Raw genomic sequence first — 15,452 nt, forward strand, 5'->3', positions numbered from 1 at the left:
CAATTTAACAAGAGAATCGGCTTCCGGGGGGACGCCGCGGCGAAAGAGTTGCTTGTTGTTTGTACGCTATTAATTATTAAAAAGTGCAGTTAAGAATCTGACGCATTTGTATATGTCACTTCATTAAAGGGGGAAAATATAATCATAGAAGAAAAGTTAATTCAGAAAATGGAGCATATGACAATTTGATTTCAAGCGGAGATACATCAACGAACGAAAATGAAAGAAGGAAAAGAAACAAAATATCAAGAGACGAAAAGTTCCATAGTCAAAATTAATGTATGGTATCAAAAGTAAATAACCAAAAGAAAGAAGGGTATAAAAAGTAGGGATTAAACCAGGCACAGCGCAAAATGGGAGGTATATGGCGTGGTATAGACAAAATATCATATGCGAAAAAAAAAAATTCAACATGATCTGTCCAGGTTGATTTAAAACATGCGAAAAAAAATACGAATGACAAATGAAACATGGACGGATCTGTCAAAATAGTGAGCGACTGGGTAGATAGATAGATGTTGCCAAAAATGGCAAAAGACAACTGCAGGAAGTAAGAAACTGAGAGGGTAAATTTTCAATGAAAAATGAGAGACCAGGAGAGAAAAATCAAGAAAATAGAAAATGATATGTTAATGTACAATGGAAATAGAGAAAGCGTGGCTGAGAATCGAAAAGAAAAGCCGACGCTCTGAAGGAGCAAAAGCGAACGAAGTAGTAAAAGAAGCGAAATCGCTATGCAAGTGGGAGTAAAAAATGTGTGAAAACAGGGCGAATATGAAAATCCAACAAATTACAATCTTTCTGAATGATGTAATTCAGAAAAGAAAATAGAATAGGGAGAAGATTATCTAAAAATAAATGAAATGGAGAAAAAAAAAAAAAAAAAAAAAAAATAAGGGGTGAAACAGGAGATAAATGAAAATTTCATCCAAACAATCTCCATTCACCATATTACAACTTTCCTTTTCCCCGTTTCTCGTTCTCTCAATCGACAAACCAATCAATCATATAGACGGCCCAAACGGCGCATCCCCACCACCCACCCTCCCCTCATCCTGAGACGAAATAACCCCGCCAATCATACTATCTTCATCATCGCCATACGAACCATAACCATGATAGTTTCTCGCCTGCGCATCCTGGTCATAGCTCGATTGACGCAGGAGCGGCGGCGTCGTCGGCGGCTCCAGCTCCAATTCCAGCTCCAGCTCTAGCTCCTGCGGCAGTTTCTCTCCCCTGCGCGCGGACGGCCTGCGTGGGCCGTTGCGGCCGCCACTGTTGTTAATGTTATTGTAATGCCTTAGCGGCCGGCTTTCTGAATAGGTACGCCGGCTACCAGTGCCCATTGGCATTGGACCTGGCGGGGCGCTGTACGTTGCTGACGATTGGCGGACATTTGAGCTTGGGGGAGTTAGGAGGCCGGAGAGGAAGCTGGGTGGGCTATTGTTGGAGCCCTTGGAACGGGTGCGGTGGTCATTAGCATTTGTAGAGGCGGGTTTGGCCATCTTTGTGTTCGCGGGCGAAGGGTTGGAGATGACGGAGTTCTTCTCGCGCTTTGCGCCAGTTGCCCCAGGCCGCTGCGCGCTAAAGCAAGGAGCGTGGGGAGCGCAAGGTTGAGAGGGTAGATAGCGACGGAAATTGCTGGCTGCCGTTACCATTGCCGCCGGACATGGCGCGTTCCTTTTCTTGCTGCTCCATCTGCATGTTCGCTTTGAGACGGATGGCTGCGTCGCGGACAGCTTGCTGGTTGAAACTTGGCTGGGAGAGAGTGTTGATGATATCCTGCAGATCATCCAGGCGGACACCGAGGAGTTCGCGGAGCCAGTTGATTTCCGTCTCGCGCTCTTTTACTTTCGCAGGCGCATATTTATCAATGGCTGCGAGTTCCTGTTCTAATTCCTCGATACGGCCTTCGCGCTGCTGCAATTGATCCTGCAAAACCATGATGGATTCCCGGAGAGCCTGCGGTGAGATCTTCTCGGGGATCTCGGAGCCTCTGCGGAACGTCATGGACGGCGACGTTGGCTGGCTAGGAGGCAGGGTGGAGGTAGTCTTGGCATTTTGTGCCGCTTGCGCCGCCGCGCGTGCTGCCGACTTTGCAATCTCAAGCTTCTCTTCAACTAGGACGAGTTTATCTTCCAGATGCTCAATCTTCTCATCCCGGAGCGCTAGTAGCTCCATCAAGTGAGACTCGCCACGCTGTCGATCCTCCGAGGCATTATGTAATGCTCGCGCATGGCGTTCGCGAAGATCGTTCAGGCCGCGTTCGTGGAGGAGACGCTGTTCCTGAAGTGCATTCTCCTTCGATTCAGCAGATTCCGTGAGAGCAAGCCTCTTCGCATCGGTAGCTTCCTCCAGTTGCAGCTCGTGTCTGGCCTTAGCTGTATCGGCGTCCAATCTGACGCCATCCAATTGGTTTTGGAGGCTGCTGATTTGAGACTCTAGCTCTGCACGAACGTAGTTCACCTGGTTGTTAGCCGCATCAAGGTCGGCCTCCATAGACTTTCTAGTCCTCTTGATTTCAGCATGGCTACTCTCCCGCGCCTCGTTAAATTCGCGTTCGAAGCGAGCAGCTTTGTTTTGCAAGTCGTGATTTTCTTGTCTCAGAGTCATCAACAACTCCTCGAGCCGTGCATTTTCCTGCTGCGACTGTCCGAAGATAAACCGCAGTTTGGTTGCCTCCTTCTCCTGCTGCTGAAGGTCGCCAATTTCCATTTCTAGTTTTTCTCGCAGCTTCACTTCACGCTCATAACTTGCCCGAAGCGCTGTGTTTTTGGCAATCAAGTCTTCTTCCTTCTTTCGCCAGCTGGCTTCGTAGAATGCAAAGTTGCCAGACGCGCTAGACATATCCTCTTGAAGCCGCTCAAACTTCTTACGAAGTCCCTGTCGCGCAGCCATGCTGTCCTCGATCTGCCTCTTCATATGGTTAATCGTAAGTTTCAGATCCTTATTCTCACTTTTAACATGCTCAACCTGCGACTTCCAGTGGTCTGCCGAAACCCTGTACTCATCCAGAGTTTCTTCAAGAGTAATGTTTTTCATAGACAGCTCCGAGAGAGTGAGTTGCAAACTCTCTTGCTGTTCCTGGAGAAGTTTAGCTTGCCTCTCAATCCGCTCCGTTTCGGGAAGTCTCCGTTCTCTCAGGTCTTTGAGGGTTTCTTCCGCCTTTAGAGCTGATTCACGATGCTGGGCTGCATCTTCCTCTGCAATTCTAAGAAGTCGCTGACATTGAGCAAGGGAATCCTGAGCATCTTTGCGCGTTTGATACTCCTTCTCAGCCCGCTCCTCCGCTACTCGTAACATTGCCTGCATTCCTTCAACTTGGAACTTGAGCGCCTCCATGTTATCAATTTGAGAAACGGATTCAACAGGCGCATTAAGTCGGGGATGTTCGGAAATGGCATCGATAATGACTTGCCTAATATCGGTTAGCGGTTCTGGAGCGGGCTCAGTCGGTTTAGACATAGCAAGAGTCTTTATCTCCGCGAGCGCGGTTTGGATTTCCGAAAGATCAACCAAGGGAGCCAGAGCAGGGACCGGAGGCGGTGGCGGTGGAGGGATAGTTTCGATACGCGGAACCTGGCTTGCCAGCGCTTCAGCGACAGCTTGCTTGATTTTATCCACACGTCTATCCCTCCTATTCAGCGGAGATCTTGACCTATATTTCATGAAAGTGTCGTCCTCCCCTTCATCCTCATCATCTGCGTCACTATGTTCAACAACTTCAGCCGAGATACTCCTGCGTTGGCTAACTGATCGTGAAGCAAGAACGTCAAGCGATTGCTGGATGATGCCTAACGTCTGCTCGAGAGGATCAAGACGGTTCTCAAGGATCCTGCCGACAATCTCGTTCACATGTCGATCGAAGAAGATGCTTCTCTGTCGCAGCTTCGCGTCCTCGCCAACGGAAACAGCATCGTCCCAATCACTCACGTGTTCGATCTCGGGGTTATTGAGATGTCGTACAGGGGATTGACTACCGCCACTAAGAGCGCTTCGCTTTGGCGATAGTAGGTGCTGGGATTTCCCATCAAGATCTGAGTGTATCCTGGGCAAATTTCTGAAGGGGCGATCGCTGCCTTTTATACTTGGGCTGGGAGCGTTACTGCGAACAGTATAGCTGGGAACCAGCTGCGGTTGGGTAGACTGGCCTGCAAAGATATCCTGGTTTGGAGGCTGTGGGGTGTTGAATCTCTCAATACCAAGATCTGCGTTATCGTCATTCAGCTGCTTCATGACGGCATCTATCTCATCCTCATTGAGGGAATCGTGCTCCGCATCCTCAGTCATCACTTCACTCAGTGGCAACGTCTCTTCCTCCTCCTCTTCCAGAGCTCTGAGATTATCAACCATAGGAGAGTGTTGAGGAATGGTACTTGCGAGGTACTTGGCTGGTGGTGGAGATGAAGGCGGCGTGGATACAGCATAACGGGAACCTTCGAGACCAACGTTATTTTTTGGACCAGATGATGGCTGCATCTGCTTAACAAGCGCTGGAACTGGAGTAACGACCGGAGCTGCAGGTTTGAACTCAAAGGCCTCCGCAGTAGGCTTAAGTACCGAGGGCAACACCTTAGATGAGCTATCAACAACTTCACTACCCACGCTCTTGGAGATTTGCTCGTCAACGGAGATTTCAGCACGTTCCACTGTAACTGCAGCAGGATCCTCATTCGCAGGCTCAACCCGGTTCTGTCCCTTGGAGTCCGATAGCATTTGGAGGCCATGAACCCCAGGACCAGAAGGGAACGCATCATTGAAAGCGGCAGCCTCAAATCTGTTTTTGAACTCAAAAGGACGCCATTCTGCAGTTTGGCTAACAGGAGTATCCTTTGAAACGGGAGTGACACTCTCAACAGTTGTCATGGTATCTGCAGTGGTAGGAGCGACAGGATAGATGTCTTTGCTATCAGTGCCGATATTCTGATCTACCTCTGGCTCTCCCGTAACTACCCCGGACACAGCATTCGCATTTTCTTTTCCACCCGCAGGCACAACAATATCATTAAGCGGCACCATATCATCTCCATTCCCACCAACTGGACTATGACTCGGAAGCTCAAACTCAACCTCCTTGTCCCCGTCGCTCCCTTCCCTTCTAGCACGCTTCTCCCGGCCAAGAGGACCAACTGTCCCCGCAGCTTCTGCAGGTTTCTTCTTCTTATTATTTACATTGGTATTATTCATACTAATGTCATCCGGTCGAATTATTGGAATCGCCTTCGACAGCTTGGCTGGCTTGATGATTACAGATGACATGTCGAAATCACCAAATATCTTGCCGCCTGTGAAGCCTGCTGTTGCGTGGGTACCGTCGGAACCGGACACGGCCGTCTTGCTGGGGACATCTGCCGTAGAACCTGAGGCGAAGCTGCGGCCCGGGTTAAAGACAGGTGCGTCTATGTTAAAAGACGCAGTGGAGAAATTGAAGTTGGTATTTGAGGAGATGGAGGGAGATGTGTTCTTATTACTGCCCCCCAGCGGCGCAAATGATGGCGCAGTCACGTTGAAGGCACTGGAAGAGGTAGCGCTGTGTTGTGACACGCGCGGGCTGAAAGATAGAATGCGAGGGCTGGAAAGCTATTGTTTGTATTGAAAGATGGGATAATGTGGTAAAATGTTGTTGCGGTGGCTGGAAAGCTAGATCCTGTAAAAGAAAAAGGTGTTGGACTCGAAGGAGCCGGATGGGTCGAATTTCCCTGGCCTCGACGTTGAGGGTCGACGCAGACGTGCACGACCTGTGTCGTGGTTTGAAAGAGGTTGTACTTGTTTGATCGCCAAACTGGCCATGGAAGGAGCCTGAGAGGCTAGGGTTTGTATTGATGTCGGAGGCATCGAGTGGGAGATCTCCTTCACCTTCGCCATCATCGTTTTGCCCACCAAAGAGCAACTGCTGCGGCAACACCTTTGCTGGCACATTGGAAAGATTTAACACGGGTTCATCAGCCACAGCCCACCGCGACTTCATTAAATCATCAGTAGGCTCGCAATCGTGTTCATTCTTATCTTCTTCCTCCAATTGACGCCTAATGACATCTTCAAGATGGTACTCCGCCTGCTCCACACCCTTCTGTAGCGTTTCGCTCACGTTATGGCGATGTCCACGAGGGGTTGGATGGGCAATTTCTGGACCCGACGATGGGGAGTTTGTGGCATCGGAATCCGCCGGTGTTTCGGTATTCGAACGCGGGGCAACGAGTTGACTGGGATCTTCTTCGTGCGGTCGCTGTCGCTTCTCCTGTTGTTGTGGCTGTTGATGGTGTTGCTGCTGCTGCGATAAAATGGGAAGCGGGCCCTGCAACTGTGACAGCAAACCCGCCGTGTTAGGGAACTGCAAATGTATCTGCTTCGCATCATCAGACGCCACAGGGCGAAATAGGCGGCAGCATAGAAATTTATATTATTTATATTCGCCAAATTATTCGCCACAGAACCCGCAGGAGAAACAGCCCCCTGGTGCCCGACGAAGAAATTCGGTGACGCCAAAGCACTTTGCGCGGGGGGTGTGGGCTGGAAGGGAATGAAGGGGAACCCTTGGGTATTGAAGGAATGATCTGTGCCAATGAGACCAGGCTGAGCAGGGAAGGAGGAGCTGCTCGGTAAGCCAAATGGTGATGTAGCAGGTGACGCAAATGCGCCAGGTGTTGAGGCTGCTAGTGTAGCTTGACTGAGTGGGGCGGAGAAGGCGTTCGTGGGCAGGCCAAATGTGTTACTAGCTGCGGATGATGTTGGGATTGGTGGAGGGAATGGAAGGTTAGTATTAGGGAATTGAGACGAAGCCTGGCTCAAAGGTAAAGATCCCCCTGGGGAAATACCGGTGGCTGAAGCAGGTGGGTCCGAGTCGAGGAATACACCCAATGCACGTAACTTTTCTTCTTTGAGGAAATTGACATACGCCTCCCACTCGAATTGATCGGGGAAACTGATGGTATATTTGTTCTCCCGCCATTCCCTCTGAGATTCGTGGGGGTCTGGGAATGCTGGCCGGCTCTGTGAGATGGCATCTAACCCCTTGACATGGGATCCGTCGTCATATCCCTGTTCTTCCCATTTCTTTAGCCGGCTCGCCACATCAGTGGGTGTAAGCAGATGGAAGCCGCCCTGGCTGGAACCACGACGGTCCTCAAGGGGTAATGCAATGATGCACTGTTTCTTTCCCCATTGCACTTTCTTCCTAGGTCGTTGAAAACCAGGGGTTGACGTCCTGGTCTGTTTGGGGACAACAAGTGGACTGGCAGGGAGAGGGGGATGATTGACACCGCCATTGGCTTCATTCGGTGGTGGTGGGGGAAGTGGCTTATCAATGGGCGAAATCGGAAGGCTTAAGTCACCAGCTGACGAGGAGCCGTTTGGATGAGGGCTTAGGGAAGCTTTGGACGAAGCCTCTTTGTCCGACATTGCTGCTGCTGAGGTAGGAGTAGGGGCCAATTCGTGTCCGATATCCCAAAAGTCGGACTGTTTCAAAGTATCCGTGCTTTTCTTAGGGATGTGTTTCGGCAGGACGCGAGATCGAGGCGGACGGCCGTTGTCCCGAGGAAGAAGCAAGTCCTTGGACTTGTTTCTACCAAAGCTGCGCGACGTGGGGGTTTTGAGGAGGTCTTCGTCCTGAGAATCGTCCTCAAGACCAAGCCAACCTTCAGACTGGTCCTCGCTCAGGTGATTTCTGGCAGTCAGAAATGAACCCGTGCCACTATCCGCTGAGTCGTCACTTAACCAGTTTGTGCGCTCTGTTCGCGGCTGTCCGGACAGATACTGATTGATCCACTCTTCCGTAAAATCCTTGATAGGATTCCCCTGTCGGCCCCTTGCCGCGCCTCGGCCGATGGACCCGTAGAAGCGCCTTGAGACGCGCGAGGAGGACGGTTTTACGGAACCTTTGTGATTGCTACCACTTATCTTTCTTGAATTAGAATGGGTACTTTTCGTGGACGAAGGAGAATCTTCCTCGCTGTTAGTGTTATTGCTATAACCTCCTTCTTCCCGTCGACGATTTCTCAGAAAAGACGAGGGATGTCGCTTGGGACTCGGAGTCGCATACGGTGAGCCCCAGGCCGTAGTGTAGTAAACGCTGCTATCAGTTTTCCTGTGTTCCGGAGATGAGGAGAGGGAATCAGATTCAGCGTGGTACTTGGGTAACGATGGAAGAGAGACCAAACTGCTGGCGGCACCGTAGTTGCTAGGAGCCGGGGAGGGGATTCGGGACGGCGGCAATCCGAGCGAGGGAGCAGCCTGGAGGCCTGAAGCCCCTGGAGTCACTGAGCGCCTCAGAGATGGTATTGTCGCGATAGGAAGGTCTCCGACTGGGGTTGTCTGGCTCTGTCCGTTAACAGCTGTTAAACGGAAGACAGGGTTGGTCGAATCCGCGGACAGATCTAAGCCTGGAGAACGAAGGAGATGACAGGTAGAGATTAGCCCAGTTTCGATGCGGGAGAGAAGGTGTAAGTTAACTTCATCCCATTGTAAAAATGTAGACTAGAGGGGGGAGTGTCTGTGTGCAGAGGAAGCGGATTGGACATGTTTCGTTTCTTTTTCTATTTTATTTCAAGGAAACCAAGGACAAAAAAAAAATATATATCACGTCACGTACTTTCCGTGTCGTCTGTGGCAGCAAGCACCCGCTTGCTGCTCTGAATATACCCCGGAATCTTGAAGCATGGAAATCAAACAATGCGGATGGGAGGGGGGAATAAAATACAGACGCAGGCCGGGTGGTGTTGGTGTTTGGCGGGTGTTCCTGTTCAACCTGAGAAAAACGCCAACGTTGCAAAGGGGAGGACTGGCAGTTGAGGGCTGAGTGGGCAGGTTATTTATTGGTTCTTTTTTTCTCTTTTGTTTTTCTCCTCCCTCTAGCTCTTTTCCCCTGGTTTATTTCTTTTCTCCCTAGGCGAACACGTTGACAGGATTGAGGCGACAAGCGGTGGACGGGGGTTGGGCAGAGAATTGGGGGGGGGGGGGGCTTCGGACAACGTGCCCGAAGATAAGAATATTTATAAAAATACCAAAAACCAAACCAAGCCAGATAACAAGAGGAGATAAGAATATATAAGAAGAAGAAGAACGAAAAAGCGGAAGAAGAGGAACACGACAAACAACGACGACGACGACGACGAGGGATGGCGAGAGGTGACAGCTACCCGAAGTAGTAAAGGAGAAGTAAACAAGAAGGATAGACAGGCGATGGAACCATGGCGCTGAACCCGCTCGGCACTCTAAATTCTGGTTGCCACCCGTCGACCCTGAATCCGAGATTGACGGGATATGGAGGTAAACGGGAGCCAAAATTAATCACGGGTGTTAGAGAACAGCAAGCTTTATTAATAGCAAGACTTCCAACACAACAAGCCAACTCACGCTCCGTCTTCCCCTTTACAATTTTGTGTCCCCCGTCCCCCTTTATCCCCAAGAAGGGAATGGGCGCGGTGCAAGCGAGATTATTCGTATTGGTAATTACCGGGATTACGCACCAGATCCGACGATCGGGGCGTGGGATACCACCCTCTTACGGTATAGGATACATTAGCCTCGGTCAGCGGAGGAATGTATGTACAGGAACAATAAGTCACTCTGCGTTGGCCTGCGCATTGTAAGTTAGCTAACTATTCGTCTTCTCAACGCGACTGCCCGCAAAATAATTGTTTTGACCTCGCTCTTCGCTGTTGGTCTACTCTGGATAGATAATTTACAAAGAAAGAAAAAGAGAGAAGATAGTTCCATTACTCAGGGGGGAAATATGGCGTGTATCTAGGAACGCCTTTGGGTATCACAACACATCTCCAAGCACTTGGAGACATACACAGCCTAAAGCGAGAACGAGCAAATGAGTAATTGCGGGGGAAAAAATACCATACACCAGTAATAATAGCCAAGATAGACAGAGGTAAATGGCAAAAAGAAGAAAAAAAATTATTGCCTGGTGTAGGTGGTATCTGTCGATCTATGGTATCCACATATACCCCGAACGGAGCATATACATATATCCCAACAAAACATCTGTCAGTAACAAAGGGAAAAACAGGAATAAATACAAACACGGCAAAATTGAAAAGAGAGGACAAGACCCCACCCACAACTACCTGCTACATGTGTCCTCTCGCCCCTTTTCCTATCCATCCCTAACACTGGACCTGATACTTCGCCTTCCGATCTGCCGTGTACATGCCCCAATGCTTCTCGCTCGCGGCTTTGCCATTATCACCCACGCTATCCGGCTTCCACGGCTCATCGAACGCCTCGAAGAAGAACACGGCCACGTTCCACGCGAGTAGGGCGCAGACGCCCTTGTCGTGGAAGGTCTTCGGGTTACTCGTGCCGGCTTGGGCGTTGCCATAGTGGGAGCCGCCGTCTGTTTAGTTTGGTTAGTGCATCGAATGGCTTTCTGGATTATAGATAAAATCTATCTTCATTTGAGGGGGTTGGGGGGTGTGTTGGGGTTGGGTTTCAAAGGGGGAACAAAGGAGCTCGTACCGGTTGGCCAACCCGTTTCGCCGGTGGCGATGTAGATATCCTTTGCGCGGGAGCCGGCAACCTTCTGGATGTGGGCCATGGCGCGGGCCATGTCGTCGAAGAGGGTGGCTGTTGCATTACCGACTTCCTGGCCCTGCCAGAAGGCGAAAGCGTTGACGAGCCTAAAAGAGGAAGGGAAAAGCAGACACAAGTTAGCTCGTCCGTTTCAATTGTGTGACCGGCTAGGTTGTCGGACAGGGCCAAGAGGATATGAGGAGAATAGAAGAAGGAGGACAGACAGGTAATCCACGCCGCCATGGATAAGGGCATCAGCGGTGCCATCATCATATTTATTCCAGCTGTCTGCAGTGCCCACGCGTACACCGGGAAGTTGTTTCTTAACATCATTGATTTTCGCCAGGAGTTCTGGGCCAGTGAAGTTGCCGCGATAGAGCGTCTCGGAGCCAACAGTGATAGCAGAGATAATGTCTTCATTTCCCTTAACTACCTTCTTCAGAATCGCAGTATCAGCTTTGAAGGAGGTTTCCACATCGGGCCTATATAAAACAAATGTTAATTTTTATTACCATGATTATGACATTTACTTATTTAATTGTCCAGACGGGGAAGACCGGCCAACAGATAAAAACAGATGGAAAATAAATATATATAATGTATAAGAAGATGGCAGTGAGACATACCAAATCCCAAGAACAACCTTGAAGCCCTTCGCCTTCGCAGCAGGAATGATAGTCAGGGCGTTATCGCAGTCGCTCGCGGAATACGTCCGGACTAGCCGCGTATGGGCCTTGAGGACGTCGAAGTCGTCCTCGAAATCCTTCTGCGTCTTGCAGCTTCCATCGGCGTTCTTGACGCCCATGGCAAAGCCGAAGGTGCCAGCGGCGGAGACCACGACCGGGCTCACTGCTAGGGCGAGTGGGAGGAGGTTAGAGAGACGCATTGTTTATGCCGTATGAAAATAGAAGCGAAGGACGATATTTTGAACGGAGTTCTAATGAAGGTGTGGGATTTCCTTTCTCTATTTCCTTGGTTTTGTAGTGTCCTTTTACTGTTAAATAAAGGATCGTATGATGTTTCCAAGAAGGGAAGGGGAAAAAAAAAAAAGGGAACGAAAGGGAATGAAAAGGAATCGCAGGAAGGAAAAAAAAAAAAAAGAAAAAAAGAACTGAAAACTTATTGAATGAACGGATAGGCCAAAGGACAAAACCAACGAAAACGAGAGTGGGAAGTTAATTGCGAAGCCAGTGAGAAAGGAGAGTTGGGCTTTGGGAGAGGGAAGAGAGTGAGAAGAGCAGCGGCAGACTACTATGTACTATGGGGACTGGCAGTGGCAACCGATGCGGGAGTTGGTGGTCTGTCCCCACACAATTTCCATGGGTCGCGGACCGCAATCGGTGGATGTCCATGGGGCCTGCCCCCAGGTTCCAGGCGCCCGGATCGATCAGGGTCAGCCCAGCAGCCAGGGGAACCACCAAACAAGACACGCCGCATCGCCCGTTGGACCGTGGGTTGCTTCAAAAGATTCATTACGTTGTACGGATGTCCAGTCAAAATTATGATTGCCCCATCGTCACAGACATGTGTCTAGAGAGGCAATTCTTCATGATAACGTTAACTAACCCCCCTTACCTTAGGTTCTGGCTCGGGTTTCACTTAACTGGTTAAAGCGTTGCTTGTTTGCTCCCAAGCGGCTGGCGGCTGGCAACCACTGGAGAATTTCAGGGGCCCAGAAAAAACCATCTTGGCCCTCTTTCCGCGAAAACCCTAGGCTTCTACGAAGAGCGGCAGCGTGCGTGGCGTTGTGCAAAGTGGAGCGACAAAAAATTTTAAGTTAGGGGATGGTAAATTTTCGGCTTTATGGTGAGTATAGGAACTGGAGATCTGACCATCGGTGTTGGACAGCGCATTTACCACTGCTGGAATGAATTTATACATAATATAAACTGAAACTCTTGAGGATTTGGGGAAAACAACTCTGATCAACTTGAGTAACTAACAAATGCACACCACCACTTAATGAATCCCTCGACCCTGTTCCCAGTTTTGAAAGAGAAAGAATTCAGAACTGTTCAGAATCATGATATTCATTGCTCACCCCACCCATCCCTCACTCTATCACCCAATACTTAACCCAGGTCGGTTTTATTGCCCCTTCTCTCCGACAGTTAATAGTAACCTAAGTACGGAATACAGTAAAGACGATCATGGTCTTTCATGTTATGGTATGTTTGTAGGAAATCCCTCCCTATGAATGTATGTACTGTATGTATGTAGCATTACACAAAGAAGCAGATGAAAAAAAAGATAAAAAATAACAAGCAAGCGGATTCAGACCCAAAATCGAACAACTCACATATTTTAAAAAGAAGAAAAAGAGGACGAAGAGGAAGAGGATATATATAAACACTATCCCCGCTGCACATACTCCTTCGCCTCCTGCGGCGTAAGTCGCTTCCCCGTCTTATCATAGAACCGCGAACTAATCCGCAGCCATTTCTCCTCATCATACTGCGCCGCCAGCCTATTGAGGAGCAATATCTCCTCGAGGCTGAAATTCTCGTCAACGTAGAGGATTTTCTTCTTGTGGGGAGTTCGTGTGTAGGTGGACGTGTAGTTGTCGGCAACCTATCAATCAAACGTCAATGAAGAAAGGAGAAGTTGCTTTGGTTTCAAATATAGTAGATGGGATATTCAATACGGAAGAAGGCTCTTTCTTATTAGCACAGAAGAGAGGGGGAGGAAGGGGGAATATGAGGTGACATGACGTTTTATCACCTACCTTGCCGGCCATGATCAGCGGATCGGAGAATGAAACTCGCCGCTCGTGCCTCCTGTTCGTGTCTGTCTGCTGCTGCTGCTGCTGCGATCTTAAGCTAGTCTCGCCCTGTGCGCTGGTATGTGGTCGTGGGATCTTATGTTCCACCGCCGGCCGAATTATCCCCCACCGAGTCTTAAGCGACTGAACGGGCCTACCCATGGACGTTGATATCGCTTTCCAGCTCATATCCTCCGCCTTTAATCTCCGCAGCGTATCATCATCATCTGTTGTCCATCCCTGTTGTGGCTGTTGTGACTGCGGTTGCGGTTGCGGCTGCTGCTGTTGAAAAGTTGGACTGATGCTCGCATTATTCGCGCTGGAACCGCCGCCAGTGCTCGCCGGATTTGTTTGCACCTGATCAACCGATGTTTGGGGAACGGGTTGGTATTGTAGAGCAGACTGGGTTCCGTTCGCCTGGTTGGCATCTTTGGACGGAACGGGGACGTAGACGAGCGGAGGGTAACCCGGGGGCAGGCTGGGAGGGGATCCATTGCGGAAATTGACTGGGTATCCCCTGATTGTTGTGGAGCGGGCAGCTAGGTCCGCTGTTGCTTTCTTGCTCCTGGCTGCTGTTGCGGCTTTCTGGAGTTCTGGCTGTTAGAAAAGGAGGATATTTGAACACCCAGGCATTGCTGTCTAAACCATTTTTCCTACCTTGTAGGCTGCCGCAGCCATCACCTCCCGGATCGTCTTGGTGCTCTTGAAGACATCGGCAAAAGACAACTTCAGCCCTCCCCTGCCATCGGTATATGCAGGCATGTTGTTTCTATTTATTTAGTCTGTCGTTCACTCCTCAAGCCCGTCGCTTTTCAAAACCACTGATGAGTTACAGATAGGCAGGATGGGTTGAAGCATTTGGTATAAGTTATGTATAAACGTGCGAGTGTGTGTGGGAGAGGTACCATGAGTTTTTTCACAATGAAGAGGAAAACAGGAAGTCACCCAACAACGGAGATCTTCCTCACAGAGCCAGCCAGGCTGGGTGAGTTTCTTTCCAGAAATTAACCTTGAAATATTTATTTTTTTCCTAGTTTAGAACTCCACTAAACAAAAGTAAAAGATAGCTGGGGAACCATAGAATGAGCAAAAGAAATATAGGTATATAGAAGAGAGGATCTCTTCGTAGGTGATATCAAATCACCAATTATATTCTGTCACAGGAATATACAACAGTTTTTTTAGAGAATCGCAAGCGTAAGTGTCAATAGAAGTTGGAGAAAGCATAAGCAAGCGCAACCTAGAAATGCCTGGATGATTGTTTGTCAATGCCAATGGCACACACATCCACCTACTGTTGTCTGTTAGGAATCTCTGCATGACTGCCTCTTTCTGGCAGAATAAGGGCCATCTGAGCAATCGGAGCCATATAACAGCAGCCAGCTCGTCGTACATCCCACAATCCGCCCGCCCATCCCACTACTCAGTAAGAAAAGAACCCATTACGGAATCCCCTCTGGCTGACAGGTCGAACGGTAAGTGAAGCAGCAAGAAGTGATGAGTTGTCCACAGATAGTTGGACTTGGGCTGCTGGGTCGTGCATGATGAGCTGGTGTGAGTTTGGTCAACATGTTAAGCCAAGCAGGCTACGGTGGGACAAAGAGACCAATTGTGCATCTCCACCTCAGGCCCAATCAACGAACGGCAAAGGCTAAATAAAAGCAGCCAGATTTCAGCTATTCACGACCTCGACGAGCAAATTATACCCAACACATATGCTTGCAACGCTCTCCAGCGTCTTTAATTTTCTAGAAGACCCAGCAGCGTATCTCCCGGCGGATTCTGCCTCGTCCTCCCGAAAACCCAATTGAACGTAGCTCCAACACGCCGGGTCCCGGAACGAGGACACACCATGCGATTTTCTGCGGCCACGGTGCTGGTCTCGTTGCTGGGATGGATAGGGGTCGCATCTTCACATAACATCCTCCTCCGGGCCCACTCGAGAGAGTGTTTCCACGAGGACCTGCACAAGGATGACCGCATGACCGTCACCTTCCAAACCGGCGACAGGGAGTTTGGAGGCAGCGGAAACCTCGACGTCAGCTTCTGGGTACGTCGAACATGATCACGCTCCCCTCCACCCACACACACATCATTTGCCAATCTACCCACTGTCACCATCACCGTCACCGTCATCGCCCCGATAGATAGTTGAAACAAAAGAAAATTCTAA

General features: G+C 49.6%; 5 protein-coding genes across 5 annotated transcripts; 2 read left to right on the forward strand and 3 right to left on the reverse strand.

The window, feature by feature from the left end:
• Nucleotides 1-1,004: 1,004 nt before the first annotated feature.
• HCAG_01827 (predicted protein) lies at nt 1,005-9,517 on the reverse strand (the record flags this gene model as incomplete). The annotated part of the gene is made up of 9 exons (XM_001544730.1): nt 1,005-1,378; nt 1,656-2,765; nt 2,877-5,399; nt 5,857-6,250; nt 6,316-6,716; nt 6,816-8,378; nt 8,588-8,627; nt 9,091-9,130; nt 9,504-9,517. The coding sequence occupies 9 exons, from the start codon at nt 9,515-9,517 to the stop codon at nt 1,005-1,007; spliced, it is 6,459 nt and encodes a 2,152-aa protein (XP_001544780.1).
• A 595-nt stretch (nt 9,518-10,112) lies between these two features.
• HCAG_01828 (beta-glucosidase 4) lies at nt 10,113-11,404 on the reverse strand (the record flags this gene model as incomplete). Its single annotated transcript, XM_001544731.1, has 4 exons — nt 10,113-10,342; nt 10,465-10,625; nt 10,743-11,000; nt 11,145-11,404. The coding sequence occupies 4 exons, from the start codon at nt 11,402-11,404 to the stop codon at nt 10,113-10,115; spliced, it is 909 nt and encodes a 302-aa protein (XP_001544781.1).
• Nucleotides 11,405-12,681: 1,277 nt separating this feature from the next.
• Nucleotides 12,682-14,041, reverse strand: HCAG_01829 (predicted protein; the record flags this gene model as incomplete). The annotated part of the gene is made up of 4 exons (XM_001544732.1): nt 12,682-12,724; nt 12,890-13,089; nt 13,244-13,876; nt 13,937-14,041. The coding sequence occupies 4 exons, from the start codon at nt 14,039-14,041 to the stop codon at nt 12,682-12,684; spliced, it is 981 nt and encodes a 326-aa protein (XP_001544782.1).
• Nucleotides 14,042-14,200: 159 nt separating this feature from the next.
• On the forward strand, nt 14,201-14,934 carry HCAG_01830 (predicted protein; the record flags this gene model as incomplete). Its single annotated transcript, XM_001544733.1, has 4 exons — nt 14,201-14,264; nt 14,443-14,476; nt 14,588-14,754; nt 14,792-14,934. The coding sequence occupies 4 exons, from the start codon at nt 14,201-14,203 to the stop codon at nt 14,932-14,934; spliced, it is 408 nt and encodes a 135-aa protein (XP_001544783.1).
• Nucleotides 14,935-15,131: 197 nt separating this feature from the next.
• On the forward strand, nt 15,132-15,344 carry HCAG_01831 (predicted protein; the record flags this gene model as incomplete). Its single annotated transcript, XM_001544734.1, has 1 exon — nt 15,132-15,344. One exon carries the CDS (start codon nt 15,132-15,134, stop codon nt 15,342-15,344), a length of 213 nt encoding a protein of 70 aa, XP_001544784.1.
• Between the last annotated feature and the right edge of the window lie 108 nt (nt 15,345-15,452).

This window comes from Histoplasma capsulatum, genomic scaffold (assembly GCF_000149585.1).
Source record: "Histoplasma capsulatum NAm1 scaffold_1 genomic scaffold, whole genome shotgun sequence".
Classification (NCBI taxonomy): Eukaryota; Fungi; Ascomycota; class Eurotiomycetes; order Onygenales; family Ajellomycetaceae; genus Histoplasma; species Histoplasma mississippiense.